At 44.0% G+C, this 15126-nt stretch overlaps 1 protein-coding gene across 2 annotated transcripts in view; it reads right to left on the bottom strand.

Moving 5' to 3' along the window:
* Window positions 1–15126, bottom strand: part of ppil2 (peptidylprolyl isomerase (cyclophilin)-like 2) — a 462593-nt gene that overhangs the window by 348966 nt on the left and 98501 nt on the right. For both annotated transcript variants that reach the window (XM_068055345.1, XM_068055344.1), the window contains exon 6: window positions 3227–3278. In XM_068055345.1, the coding sequence (XP_067911446.1) occupies window positions 3227–3278 (52 nt within the window). The remainder of the gene's footprint in view (window positions 1–3226; window positions 3279–15126) is intronic.

Here is a 15126-nt window from a genome sequence, read left to right as displayed (position 1 = left end):
TTCAAACAGCAAGTTATAGAGTGCCTATTTAACACAATTCAGGAGCATCACTTCAAAGATACTGTGCATCAGAAAACGGACACCTCTCTCAAGTTTGTTTGCTCAATTTGAAATGATGCGCATTAAATTTAGACAATGTCTGAGTGCTGTATTCACAAATAATTACACCGTAAGGAATTATAGAAACACCTATTTTTTGCTAGAGGGGATGTCATTTGGAGAAATGGAATAACACTGTATAGGTTTTAAATGCATACAATTCATTCAGCCAAGTGCATTCCCTGCACAGTTCCTTGATCAAGAGCACAGGTTTCTGCCTAAGCTGTAGCAGCTTTCAAACCAGAGGAGCCTTGTGAGACACATTTTGTACTGCTCAGTGCTTGTAGAGAACATGTTTGAGCAGATGCCCTGCTACTCTACAATACTAAGATGCCCGACTGAGAATGAGTCAAACTTCGACTACACTTAACTTGGGTTTTGGTATTAGTAAAAAGCATGATATGACCAGGCTGTGTCAGTTACCATCAATTATTGTTCCAGTCTCTCCCCCAACACTGCACATCATCTACCACTGAAGCAGATACCACATTTCACTGAACTCTTTGCCCCGAGTTCTCAGTGAGCTTGGCTTAATGTGTCTGAGTGCTGTGCATATATAAGGACGCGCGCTGTATTGTTGTCATGAGTCAATTTTAAAGGAATCAATTTCACTCAAACTTTCCCCCGCCCCCACACATCTTTACCAACACTTTGAGGTCTCTACTTCAGTGAAGGAAACAACAGAGCTGTATCTAATAAGATCCTTTCTGGATGAACATGATCTGTTGCCTACTTATTAGAAAAGATGCCTAAAGCTCTCCAATCCAGATCAGAACATTTCTAAAGAAAATTACTCAACATATATTTTTGATATATGTAAATGACTTGGATATTGGAATACAGAGTAAAATTCCAAAATTTGCCAAGGATACCAAACTTGGAGGTGTGGCAGACATTGGGCAGCACAGTGGCGCAGTGGTTAGCACCGCAGCCTCACCGCTGCAGGAACCCGGGTTCAATTCTGGGTACTGCCTGTGTGGAGTTTGCAAGTTCTCCCTGTGACCGCGTGGGTTTTCGCCGGGTGCTCCGGTTTCCTCCCACAGCCAAAGACTTGCAGGTGATAGGTAAATTGGCCATTGTAAATTGCCCCTAGTGTAGGTAGGTGGTAGGGAATATGGGATTACTGTAGGGTTAGTATAAATGGGTGGTTGTTGGTCGGCACAGACTCGGTAGGCCGAAGGGCCTGTTTCAGTGCTGTATCTCTAAATAAATAAATAAATACCAATCAACTCCAACAGGACATTCTAGCAGAATGGGCAGACAAGTGGCAGATGGAATTTAATACAGACAAGTGTGAAGTGATGTATTTTGGCAGAAAGGCGAGGGAGAGGCAACATAGACTAAAGTTCTAAAGAGTGCGCAGTAACAGAGAGACCTTGGGGTTCATGTGCATAGATCCTTGAAGGTTGCAGGACATGTTGAGAGAATAGATAGCAAAGCATATGGGATCTTGGGCTTCATAAATAGAGGTACTGACTACAAAAACAGGGAAGTTATGGTAAACCTTTATAAAGGGCTGGTTAGGCCACAACTAGAGTACTGTGTCCAGTTCTGGTCATCACACTTTAGGAAGGATGTGAGGGTCCTTGAGATGGTGCAGAGGAGATTTACCAGAATGGTTCCAGGTGATATGAATGCTGGACTGAGTAACATGATTAGGTTTTAAAAACTGTGATTTTTGAAAGTTTAAGGTGGAGTGAGAGAACCTCACATCAACTCTGCATGAAGACAAGATAGAAATCTTGGTTACCAGGGCAACAGAGAACACAGATCAAATACTTTTTTTTGAAAAATAGAGACTGCAGGGGTATAACACCTGAAGAACAATGGGTTTCACCCTCCCAGACTTTTGGATCACAAACAAGGAGTCAGTGATTCTGAGGATGCAAATGTGCATGGCAGCTACTAACACCTGGAAACAACCAAAAGTCTGGGTGTTGCGGCTGAAGTCAGATTTGTGGACTTTGCATATTGCAAAAATCACAATAGGCTATTGACTTGTGATGCTGGATAAATTTAACAGATTTTCTGAAGGCAGACAGGCTGCAAGAAAGAAGGGAGACCAATTGGAGCAGCCACAGAACAGGCTGTAATAAAGGAAGACAACCAGCGATGGCAGCCTGATGGGACAGAGAGAGAGGGAACGCCTGCTCTCAGAAAAAAACTGATCGTGAAAGGCTGCGAAGACGTGAACCGTTTTGAAAGTTGAAGTTTGCAGAGAAGAAAAGACGAAAGGATCACCAGGGTCGCCTTATTCACAGACATCCAGGTCGAAAGTGTTTGGAGAAGTGAGTGAAAAGGAAATTCACTTCACGAAAGATCTGGGAGATCCAACCCATTGCAACTGGGAGGAGTTTGGGATTCTTAACCACAAAGATTTTGCAATCAAGGAGGACTTTGTAACGTATAAATGCGGTGTGAAGTTTTCAAGTGTTTTAATAAGTAAATAGCTTTCATTGTAATTTGGGTTTTCAGCGACTTACAAAGTAATATTTAGTTAATGGGGATTTCTTTTAGTTTAGTTGTTATTAAAAAAGGTCTTAAAACATGAAATCTTGTTGTGTAATTCTTTAAATTGGTCTGGGGGTTCATATCTCAGATTTTAACGTTAATGGCCCCACTGAAGTCTTAACACCAGGGAAGAGGGATTTTAGCTCCAAGGTTAGGTTGGAGAAGCTGGGGTTGTTCTCACTGGAGCAATGGAAATTGAGGGGAGATTTGATAGAGGTGTACAAGATTATGACAGGTTTAGATAAAGCAAAGAACAGCTGTTCCAATTAGCTGATGGTACAAGGACCAGGGGACACAGATTTAAGGTTTTGGGCAAGAGATGCAGGGGAATGTGAGGAAGAACCTTTTTGAAGCAGCGAGTGGTAATGACCTGAAACTCGTTGCCTACAAGGGTGATGGAAACGGAGACGATGAATGATTTCAAAAGGAAATTGGATGGGCACTTCAGGGAAATAAACATGCAGGGGTCAGGGGACAGAGCAAGGGAATGGGACTAATTGGAATGCTCAACAAAGAGCCAACATGGACTCGATGAGCCAAATGACCTCCTTCTGTACTGTAACAACTCTATGACTCTACAGGATATAGCATAGTGACAGAGACTGTGAGTACATACCTTCACTGTTTTTATGGTAGGTCAGCTTGATAAGTGATTTAACATCCAATTTCTGGAACAGAAAAAAGTTTCAGAAACAAAGTTAGCAAACATTTTAAAATACTTTAGAACACTAACAGACTTCTCTCTCTCATAGTTTTGCTGCTTTCTAACATGGGCTCTCTAAGCCGAGACAGCAACTTGCCTTCCCACTCTCAGCCCTTTGCCTTGCCACAGTCAGCTCAACAGGATGAGTGTACATACATACGAATTAGGAGCAGGAGCAGGTCATTCGGCCCCTCGAGCCTGCTCCACCATTTGATAAGATCATGTCTGATCTGTTGCGGCCTCAACTCTACTTTCCTGTCTACCTGCTATAACCTTTGACTCCCTTGTCAATCAAGAATCTATCTAACTCAGCCTTAAAAATATTCAATGACCCAGCCTCCACTGCTCTCTGGGAAAGAGAATTCCACAGACTAATGGCCCTCAGAGAAAACATTTCTCATCTCTGTCTTCAGTGGGAGATCCCTTGTTTTTACACTGTGTCTCCTAGTTCTAGTCTCTCTCATAAGGGAAAACATCCTCTCAGCATCCATCCTGTCAAGCCCCCTCAGGATCTTATGTTTCAATATTACCTCTCATTCTTCTAAACTCCAACAGGCCCAACCTCTCCAGCTTTTCCTCATAAGATAACCCCTTCAACTTTGCATCCTCCCCACATCTGGCTGCAACAGGGACTCTCCCTCCATTCCTTTCCTGAGTGCTCTGTAGTGGTTACAGTCCTGGACATGCATTCCACAAGTCATGAGTTCAAATCCCACCATGGTAAGTTGGGAAAGTGAATTCAATAAATCTAGCAATTTGTCAGCTGCACTTAAAAAAAAAAATCAAGAAAGCACCCAGGTTCTAAAAACAAAACCAGCTGGTTCATTAATGTCTTTCAGGGCAGGGAATTTGGTCTAGCCTACATGTGACACTAGTCCACACTATGTGATGACTGTTAATATACTCTGGGCAGCTAGGGATGGGTAACAAATGCTGTCTTGCCCTCATCACACATTAAAAGGTCGCACTTAACTGGTGAGCCCCACAAACTGTGTCAACTGAACACATTGTTGGTGATTCTGATAATGACTTGCAAAATATTTGAACAGTGTTATCTTCTCTCATTCCCACAAGCTGGTTTTTTTTCCAACAGTTGCTGCTGCGCCTGTAGAATTAGCTCCACATTCTCCATAAAAACGTTGTTGCACTGCACATAATAGTGTTGCCTCTACCAAGTCCCATTCACCGATCGTTGACCTATATTGGCTCCCTGTCTGGCAATGCCTTAATTTTTAAAAATTCTCATATTTGTTTTTAAATCCCTCCATGGCCTCGCCCCTCCCTATCTCTGTAACCTGCTCCAGCCCTTGCAACTCTCCAAGATGTCTGTGCTCCTCCTATTCTGGCCTCTTGCACACCCCAATTTTCATCACTCCACCAACAGTGGCCATGCCTTCTGCTGCCTAGACCTTCAGCTTCGGAATTCCCCCCAAACATCTCCACATCTCTCTCCTCCTTTAAGACGCTTCTTAAAGCCTAGCTCTTTGACCAAGCTTTTGTCCTAATATGTCCTTATGCGACTCAGTGCAAATTTTGATTAATTTGGCTCATGTGAAACCCTTTGGGGTGTTTTACTGTTAAAGGCACTATTAAAGCCTCTTCCATGAGCAAGCCAGGCTGACCACCACAGGCATCTCCACCAAAGAATCAATAATTCCTCTGACAGTCTTACGCCTGTCACTTACATCAAGTATCAAGGGCACCACCTCAGCCCCCACCTTGCCCACTTCCTCCACAGTGACCTGCACATTTTAGCAGCAGTGGACGGCAAACTGTTTGGAGAGCACAACAGCACACCTTGTAGGGTGCTGCCCACCCTATAAAACAGTGAATCCTAACAGTGTCTACATTATTGGTTTCAAACTGGGACTGTGGACCTTGGAAGATCACAATAACACAATTCTATGTTCTGTCTATATCTGAGCTCTCTTCAGCATGTAATTTCTGTTGCTGTACACTAATAAACATTCTTCGCAATTACAAGTTTCCACAGGCACTATCTTTTGGAAGTTAATGCAGGGGGCTTCCTAAAAGTGTGTCAAATATTTGCGGGAAGTCCTTCACAGAGAAGTTTGAAAGGCACTGCTCTAAGTGCATTGCTGCCTTATTGTGCCAAAGCAACAGGTCCTTCTTCTGCTGTGAAGCTGTTCTTTCTCATCTGCCCTGTTGGTGCCCAAGTTTCAAAAGTAATCTAGGTATGACTAATCCTGGTTTCCACATCAATACCTTCTCATACAATATCTGGCACCAAAATTAACATATTAAAGAAAAAGAATGATTTTAATTTGTGCAGTAGATATGTTTCTACAGAAAGTTCCCATTGTAAATTGGAATTTTGCAGACAAAAGTAGTTTATTATATACAGAATGTGAATGCGTAGAATATTGAATTTTGGAGGAGGTTATTTGTATCATATCAATTGTGAACAACAAAAGTAGAAAATATCTAATTAGAAATTAGGAAGGTAGAGACTGTAACCATTAAACAAGCAGGAAATAACTGAGCAAGAGCTCAAAGGTGACAACATAGACAATAGGCACAAGAAGCTTTTAGTGAGAAAAATAAAGGAAAAAAACAGAAGAGTAAACGAAAGGGCAGAGAATGAAAGAAAGATAAGTAAAGGGCAGGAAAGAAAAGAAATAGAAAAGATACTCCATATTCATAATGCTGGTTGAGGAATAACTATTGGTCAGGACACCAGGAGAACTGCTCTTCATTGAATAATGCCATGGGATCCTCTAATTCCAAACAAGACAGATGCCTGGTTTAACATCTCATCCAAAAGACGTCATTTCCAACAGTGCAACACTTCCTCAGTGGTGCAATAAATTTTCAGCAAAGATTATGCAATCAGGTCTCTGCAGTGGGGCTTGAATCCACAATCTTCTGACTCAGAGGTGAAAATGCCAACATTGAACCACAGCTGACATAAGATATGAAGATAGTTGCTTCTTTTGAAGGCCTAGGTATAACAAAAGAAAATCTCAAGTTTGATTTCCAGTTACATCTATGCTTAATTCAGCTGATTGTTTTTTCTTCATTCATTCACGGGATGTGGGTGTCACTGGCGTGACCAGCATTTATTGCCCATCCCTAATTGCCCTTGAGAAGGTGGTAATGAGCCACCTTCTTGAACCACTGCAGTCCATGTGGTGTAGATACACCCACAATGCTATTAGGGAGGGAACTCCAGGATTTTGACCCAAAAACGATGAAGGAACAGCGACATAGTTCCAAGTCAGGATGGTGTGCGATTTGGAGGGAAACTTGCAGGTGGTGGTGTTCCCATGTATTTGCTGCCCTTGTTCTTCAAAGCATTAGAGATCACAGGTTTGGAAAGTGCTGTCGAAGGAGCCTCAGTGAGTTGCTGCAGTGCATCTTGTAGATGGTATACACCACAGCCATGGTGCACCAGATGTGGAGGGAGTGAATGTTGAAGGTGGTGGATGGGGTGCCAATCAAGTGAACTGCTTTGGTCTGGATGGTGTTGAGTGTTGTTAGAGTTGCACTCATCCAGGCAAGTGGAGAGTATTCCATCACACTCCTGACTTGTGCCTTGTAGATGGTGGAAAGGCTTTGAGGAGTCAGGTGGTGAGTCACTCGCCACAGAATACCTAACCTATGACCTGCTCTCGTGGCAACAGTATTTATATGGCTGGTACATTTAAGTTTCTGGTCTATGGCGATCTTAACCAGATGCCAACAGGAATACTAGAATAGACCTGAGCAGGAGAGGCAAGAAAATTAAAATTAGCCAATGTTTCCACATGTCATCACAATCAACTGAGTTCTGATGTATGGACCTTGGGTGAGAACACGGTCAAGGCTTAGCTATGATACTTAGCACACACTGAATGAGCTCATACATGAAAAATGGTCACTTGGATAAGATACAGATGCCGTGGAACCATTCTCCAGCAAGGATTAGTGCCTTAAGGAAAGAAGAAGTGACTTTTTTTTTGAGAATCACTGAGTCCATCGTTTCCCCACTCTGTTATCATAGAGTCATAGAGTCGTACAGCATAGAAACAGGCCCTTAAGATTTTTTGCGTGTAATGAATCATCCGCAGACAGCATCAGCCAATCTGCTCTCTGATTTCAGTATGTGCCACTCTGCAGCCAAACACCAAAGGACAGCAGTCCAACCAACTACTTTCTCAAAAGGGCAGAGAGGAACTCAGACAACAAAACCTGACCCAGCTCAACTCTTCCATAATCGCAAAGATGAGAATAGGAACGCATCACGTGGAGAATTTCTCTCTGTCCTGGATTTGCAGATAGCCTCACAAGAATATCACTTGATTTTTGAAAGCAAAAACATCTGTTACTTCAGAGACTAAATCAACCCCATCACTACAGAAACCATATGATAGAGACTGATGATATATATACAGTTTTTAAATTGTTTCCAATCGGTGCATAAAGACAATTTATTGAAGTCAGAGAGAGGGAATTCCCTTTGACCAGATGGGATTTCTTAACTGCAGCACACCTCATATCATGGGACAGACAAAATTATATTTTTGGATTATTGATTGATAAAATAAGCACATTCTCGTGTGAGGAAGACAACCAATCGAAGGCCATAACTTCCGGTGTTAAAACTGCGAACATTTTGTTTGTCTTCAAATAAATGGTTTCTCATTTTTTTTTTAAAGATCAGTTCTGACTGCTCGTCTGGAGTTCTGGAGAGGTGGCACCCGGCTTCATGAGGGCTCGAAACTCACACACTCTACGTGTGTAATATCTCATCTCGGAAGAAATATATCCAGACTACACACTGTTTACCAACTAACAAGAGAAAACCAAGTTGTTTCATCTAAAAAAAACTGTTTCATTCCACAAACCTTAAAAAAAAGTTGATAAAAGCATTCTGGACAAGACATATGTAAACAGATTCTATTTTCTTAAACAAGAATTATGTTGCAGCTGAGAGCTAATTTATTTGTAAACAAATCTGGGCAGTAGTTTAGACTATACAAAGTGGTCTAAAAGCATGACTTTTTTTGTCATCTGAATTGACAGGAGAGAGTGAATTTTTTTTTTATTTGTTCGCAGGTTGTGAGCGTCACTGGCAAGGCCAGCATTTATTGCCCATCCGTAATTGCACTTGAGAAGGTGTTGGCGAGCTGCCTGATTGAATACAACTGAGCGGCTTGCCAGGCCATTTTAGAGAGAAATTAAGAGTGAACCACATTGTTGTAGGTCTGGAGTCACATGTAGGCCAGACCAAGTAAGGATGGCAGATTTCCTGGGTTTTCATGAGAATCGGTAGTTTCATGGGCACCATTACTGACACTAACTTTTTGTTCCACACTTAATTAACTGAATTTACATTCCCCAGCTGCCGTGGTGGGATTTGAACTCCATTCTCAGGATCATTAGTCCAGGCCTCTGGATTACTAGCCCAGTAACATAATCACTATGCTACCATACTCCAAGAGTGTCCTCTGAGTTATTCAGTGACCATTTTAGTGCGATCCTGTTGATTGTTAGCTCAATACAGTAGAGAATAAAAGATGGAGCTTTCGGCTCCTCAGAGACTTGGTCTGTTTACAGAAACTGCTATGAAGCAATTCATACCAGAAAATATAACAGAAGCTTTAAACTGTATGGAATCTGGTCCACACAATCTCCTGATATACGAGGCACCTACTGTAAAATTTTTAGCTTTTGTCTTAGAACACTAAGCCAAAGCAAACTGCACATGAAATTCCAATCAAGCTGTAAACTTGCAAGAATTCACATGAAAGAAATACTTGTTTTGAAATACAGTGGCTCACAACAATGCCTCACAGCGACTAAAACAACACGGAAGGCAGCAGTTACGGGTTATAAGTCCAGATAAATTGGCGTAGAAACTGGGCGCCACGGGTTGCCTTTGTCGGTGGGAGAGGTCATTGCACCTCACTGGACAGCTACCGCCCGCCTCAAACCGGGCAGCCCCCGGTCAATAAGGTTCTGTCCCGCCACAGTCTGCCTGCTTCAATGGGTGCTTGGAGCTCAGGGTCATTGCCCGAAAGGTGGACTGATACACCGCACCAAACAACATGAAAAAAGGAAAGAAGGTACCAGCCCTTCGCTTTGCAAGCTGGAACGTCAGAACTATGTGTCCTGGCCTGTCGGAAGACCTTACACAAATCAACGATTCTCGGAAGACCGCCATCATTAACAACGAGCTCAGTAGATTCAATGTGGACATTGCAGCACTTCAGGAGACTCGCCTCCCCGCGAGTGGCTCTCTAGCAGAGCAAGACTACACCTTCTTCTGGCAGGGCAGGGATCCTGAAGAACCAAGACAGCATGGAGTGGGCTTCGCCATCAGAAACTCCTTGCTCAGCATGATAGAGCCTCCCTCAAATGGCTCGGAACGCATAATGTCCATCCGACTGCTCACCACCTCTGGTCCAGTACACCTACTCAGCATCTATGCTCCAACACTCTGCTCCGCACCTGAAGCTAAAGACCAGTTCTATGAACAACTCCATAACATCATTAGCAGCATCCCCAACACCGAACACCTATTCCTGCTGGGGGACTTTAATGCCAGGGTTGGGGCCGACCATGACTCATGGCCCTCCTGCCTTGGGCGCTATGGCGTTGGAAGGATGAATGAGAACGGGCAGAGACTGCTTGAGTTGTGTACCTATCATAACCTCTGCATCACCAACTCGTTCTTTCACACTAAACCCTGTCACCAGGTTTCATGGAGGCACCCAAGATCACGTCGTTGGCACCAGCTAGACCTCATTGTCACAAGGCGAGCCGCCTTAAACAGTGTTCAAATCACACGCAGCTTCCACAGTGCGGACTGCGACACCGACCACTCCCTGGTGTGCAGCAAGGTTAGACTCAGACCAAAGAAGTTGCATCATTCCAAGCAGAAGGGCCATCCGCGCATCAACACGAGCAGAATTTCTCACCCACAGCTGTTACAAAAATTTCTAAATTCACTTGTAACAGCCCTTCAAAACACTCCCACAGGGGATGCTGAGACCAAGTGGGCCCACATCAGAGACGCCATCTATGAGTCAGCTTTGACCACCTACGGCAAAAGTGCGAAGAGAAATGCAGACTGGTTTCAATCTCATAATGAAGAGCTGGAACCTGTCATAGCCGCTAAGCGCATTGCACTTTTGAACTACAAGAAAGCCCCCAGCGATTTAACATCCGCAGCACTTAAAGCAGCCAGAAGTACTGCACAAAGAACAGCTAGGCGTTGCGCAAACGACTACTGGCAACACCTATGCAGTCATATTCAGCTGGCCTCAGATACCGGAAACATCAGAGGAATGTATGATGGCATGAAGAGAGCTCTTGGGCCAACCATCAAGAAGATCACCCCCCTCAAATCTAAATCGGGGGACATAATCACTGACCAACGCAAACAGATGGACCGCTGGGTTGAGCACTACCTAGAACTGTACTCCAGGGAGAATGCTGTCACTGAGACTGCCCTCAATGCAGCCCAGCCTCTACCAGTCATGGATGAGCTGGACATACAGCCAACCAAATCGGAACTCAGTGATGCCATTGATTCCCTAGCCAGCGGAAAAGCCCCTGGGAAGGACAGCATTACCCCTGAAATAATCAAGAGTGCCAAGCCTGCTATACTCTCAGCACTACATGAACTGCTATGCCTGTGCTGGGACGAGGGAGCAGTACCCCAGGACATGCGCGATGCCAACATCATCACCCTCTATAAAAACAAAGGTGACCACGGTGACTGCAACAACTACCGTGGAATCTCCCTGCTCAGCATAGTGGGGAAAGTCTTTGCTCGAGTCGCTCTGAACAGGCTCCAGAAGCTGGCCGAGCGCGTCTACCCTGAGGCACAGTGTGGCTTTCGTGCAGAGAGATCGACTATTGACATGCTGTTCTCCCTTCGTCAGATACAGGAGAAATGCCGTGAACAACAGATGCCCCTCTACATTGCTTTCATTGATCTCACCAAAGCCTTTGACCTCGTCAGCAGACGTGGTCTCTTCAGACTACTAGAAAAGATCGGATGTCCACCAAAGCTACTAAGTATCATCACCTCATTCCATGACAATATGAAAGGCACAATTCAACATGGTGGCTCCTCATCAGAGCCCTTTCCTATCCTGAGTGGTGTGAAACAGGGCTGTGTTCTCGCACCCACACTTTTTGGGATTTTCTTCTCCCTGCTGCTTTCACATGCGTTCAAATCCTCTGAAGAAGGAATTTTCCTCCACACAAGATCAGGGGGCAGGTTGTTCAACCTTGCCCGTCTAAGAGCGAAGTCCAAAGTACGGAAAGTCCTCATCAGAGAACTCCTCTTTGCTGACGATGCTGCTTTAACATCTCACACTGAAGAATGCCTGCAGAGTCTCATCGACAGGTTTGCGTCTGCCTGCAATGAATTTGGCCTAACCATCAGCCTCAAGAAAACGAACATCATGGGGCAGGATGTCAGAAATGCTCCATCCATCAATATTGGCGACCACGCTCTGGAAGTGGTTCAAGAGTTCACCTACCTAGGCTCAACTATCACCAGTAACCTGTCTCTAGATGCAGAAATCAACAAGCGCATGGGTAAGGCTTCCACTGCTATGTCCAGACTGGCCAAGAGAGTGTGGGAAAATGGCGCACTGACACGGAACACAAAAGTCTGAGTGTATCAGGCCTGTGTCCTCAGTACCTTGCTCTACGGCAGCGAGGCCTGGACAACGTATGCCAGCCAAGAGCGACGTCTCAATTCATTCCATCTTCGCTGCCTTCGGAGAATACTTGGCATCAGGTGGCAGGACTATATCTCCAACACAGAAGTCCTTGAAGCGGCCAACATCCCCAGCTTATACACACTACTGAGTCAGCGGCGCTTGAGATGGCTTGGCCATGTGAGCCGCATGGAAGATGGCAGGATCCCCAAAGACACATTGTACAGCGAGCTCGCCACTGGTATCAGACCCACCGGCCGTCCATGTCTCCGTTATAAAGACGTCTGCAAACGCGACATGAAATCGTGTGACACTGATCACAAGTCGTGGGAGTCAGTTGCCAGCATTCGCCAGAGCTGGCGGGCAGCCATAAAGACAGGGCTAAATTGTGGCGAGTCGAAGAGACTTAGTAGTTGGCAGGAAAAAAGACAGAGGCGCAAGGGGAGAGCCAACTGTGCAACAGCCCCAACAAACAAATTTCTCTGCAGCACCTGTGGAAGAGCCTGTCACTCCAGAATTGGCCTTTATAGCCACTCCAGGCGCTGCTTCACAAACCACTGACCACCTCCAGGCGCGTATCCATTGTCTCTCGAGATAAGGAGGCCCAAAAGAAAGAAGGCTCACAACAATGCTGAAACATTAAATGACATCTGAGAGTGCGGTGACTGTTGTTGCATTGGAAAAGGGGCAGTCATGCCCTGCAATAGCAATGTCCCACAAACATCAATGAGCTGAATGGCTAGTTCATCTGTATTTTTGGTGGTACTGATTGAGGGAGGAATGTTAGCGAGGACAGTGGGAAAACTAGACCAATACCTGGAGTGGGTGGGTTGTCTTATGAGGAAAGGTTGGACAGGCTACGCTCGTATCCACTGGAGTTTAGAAGAATAAGAGGGTACTTGATTAATTGAAACATACAAGATCCTGAGGGGTCTTGACAAGGTGGATGTGGGCAGGATGTTTCCCCTTGTGGGAGAATCTAGAACTAGGGTTCACTGTTTAAAAATAAGGGGTCGCCCATTTATGACATTTACATAAACAAGCATCTGAAGTGCTGTAACCAGCAAGGCTATGGACCAGGTGCTGGAAGGTGGAATTAGATTGGGTGACTAGTTTTTTCGGCCAGCATGGACACAATGGGCTGAATGGCCTCCTTCTGTGCCATAATGTTTCTATGGTTTTTCGATAGTTTTCTATCACCCCCGAGATGAGGAGAATTTTTTTTCTCTCAGAGGGTTGAGTGTCTTTGGAACTCTCTTCCTCAAAAGGCAGTGGAAGCTTTGAATATTTTTAAAGCAGAGGTAGATAGATTCTTGATAAGCAAGGGGGTGAATGGTTATTGGGGGTAGGTGGGAATGTGGAATTGACGTTACAATCAGATCAGCCATGATCTTGTAAATGGCAGATCAGGCTCTCGTGGCTAAGTGGCTTTTAACCTCTCATCTGATGGTCAGTGGCTCCAGCAATGCAACAATTCCTCAGCATTACATCACAGTTTCAGCTGGAGTTGCCAGCCCTCCAGAAAATAAAGATCACCTAGAGCAACTCAGAAGAAAAGTCATAGGGGCATTAAAACAAATGTTTATTAGTTATGAAAATAGGGATACAAAGCTGTTTTACCAGCAGGGCGAGTTGGAGGTGGGAGGTCCAGAGAGGAAACCTCAAGGAATATATCAAACCAGAGTTGGCTACTTTGGACTCAACTTAGGTTATATACTCAAATTGTGTTGCAGTTTAATGCAATTTGGTACATCTATAATGACCAGCTTCAAGATTACATATTCAAGGTTGCATGGATGGGAACAGAACTAAACTAGTCTACAAGACAATCAACTATCCTATGATTGTCTATCTTTGTTTTGCTGTAAGGAACATATACAGACCCATATATAAATAAAGCTGTCCCATTGCTGATTCAGTAACAGCTTGCATATGAGGATAATTTAAGAAATCTTTCTTAAGAAGATTCTATACTTGTAGGCATGACTCCACTTAAGACCTGAAAATGAGAACACCATTGATACAGGCACACAGTAAAGAGTAGGAATTATCAGGTTGTAACAAAAGGTCTCATTACATTTAATGGTATTTCACTTAGAAGCTGCATTCACGTTTGCAGCTCAAAATTCTCATGCATAAGACTCAGAAATTGTTTAATCTCCAACTGCTGAACTCTGATGTAAAACCCATGATGGTGGTGTGGGGTGAACACCAGAGAAAAATATGTAAACTGTTGAAGTGCTTTCCAGAGTTTGGGGGGTGGGGGGGGGTGCTTTTTAATTTAAATTTTTTATTGGATTAGGTTTACTCCTGATTTGGACCTTGCTCTAATTTTTTCATTGCATGGATGAAGGTCTAGGATTGAACGTTACTATTAAAGGAACTGGATTTGCAAATCATATTTGAAAGTTTCAATTCTACCAGAACTGTCAGCTCATCACTATTTTAATGTAAAGAATGAACACCTGGCAGATATGTATTTCGCAAAATGCGTTGGTTATGTGCTGTGACTCACCATGGAAAGGCAATTTATCTTTCCACCCATCTCTCATGCGATATATACAGCTGACAGTGCTCCCTGGGTTCTGTCAATGTCACTCCAAAGAGAAGTGGAAACAACTCCTCCTCTGAATTTTACCTGCCCGGTAATCTAATCGGCAGCACAGCCAAGTTTAGGAATAAGTACAGTCCAAGTCCATCCAAGACATGAATACTCTTCCTAAATCGGGGAGGTTCGTCCAACACTATTCTCGCACTATTGGACTCTGAAAAGTCGCTTGTTGGATAGGCAATGTCTGAGATCTCTGCGCACCTGCAACTCTGGGGTTTTTCAGTATCCTCAGTTTTCATCACTTCACCATTGGCGGATGTGCCTTCAGCTGCTCACAGCTGCTTAGGTCCTGAGCTCTGGAATTCCCCCCTAAACCTCTCCGCATTGAAACTACTGTCTTCTCCTCCAAGATGCTCCCTAAAATCTATCTTTCTAACCAAACGTTTGGTTACCTGTCCTATATCTCCTTATGGAGCTTGGGGTCAGATATTATTTGATTATGCTCTTTTGAAGAACCTTGGGTTTTTTTTTAAACTATGTTAAGGGAGCTATATAAATGCAAGTTGTTGCTGAGCCTCCAT

This window comes from Heterodontus francisci, chromosome 23, assembly GCF_036365525.1.
Source record: "Heterodontus francisci isolate sHetFra1 chromosome 23, sHetFra1.hap1, whole genome shotgun sequence".
In the NCBI taxonomy this organism is placed as follows: domain Eukaryota; kingdom Metazoa; phylum Chordata; class Chondrichthyes; order Heterodontiformes; family Heterodontidae; genus Heterodontus; species Heterodontus francisci.
The sequence above is the reverse complement of the archived record's forward strand: the minus strand, read 5'-3'. Positions and strand labels throughout refer to the sequence as shown.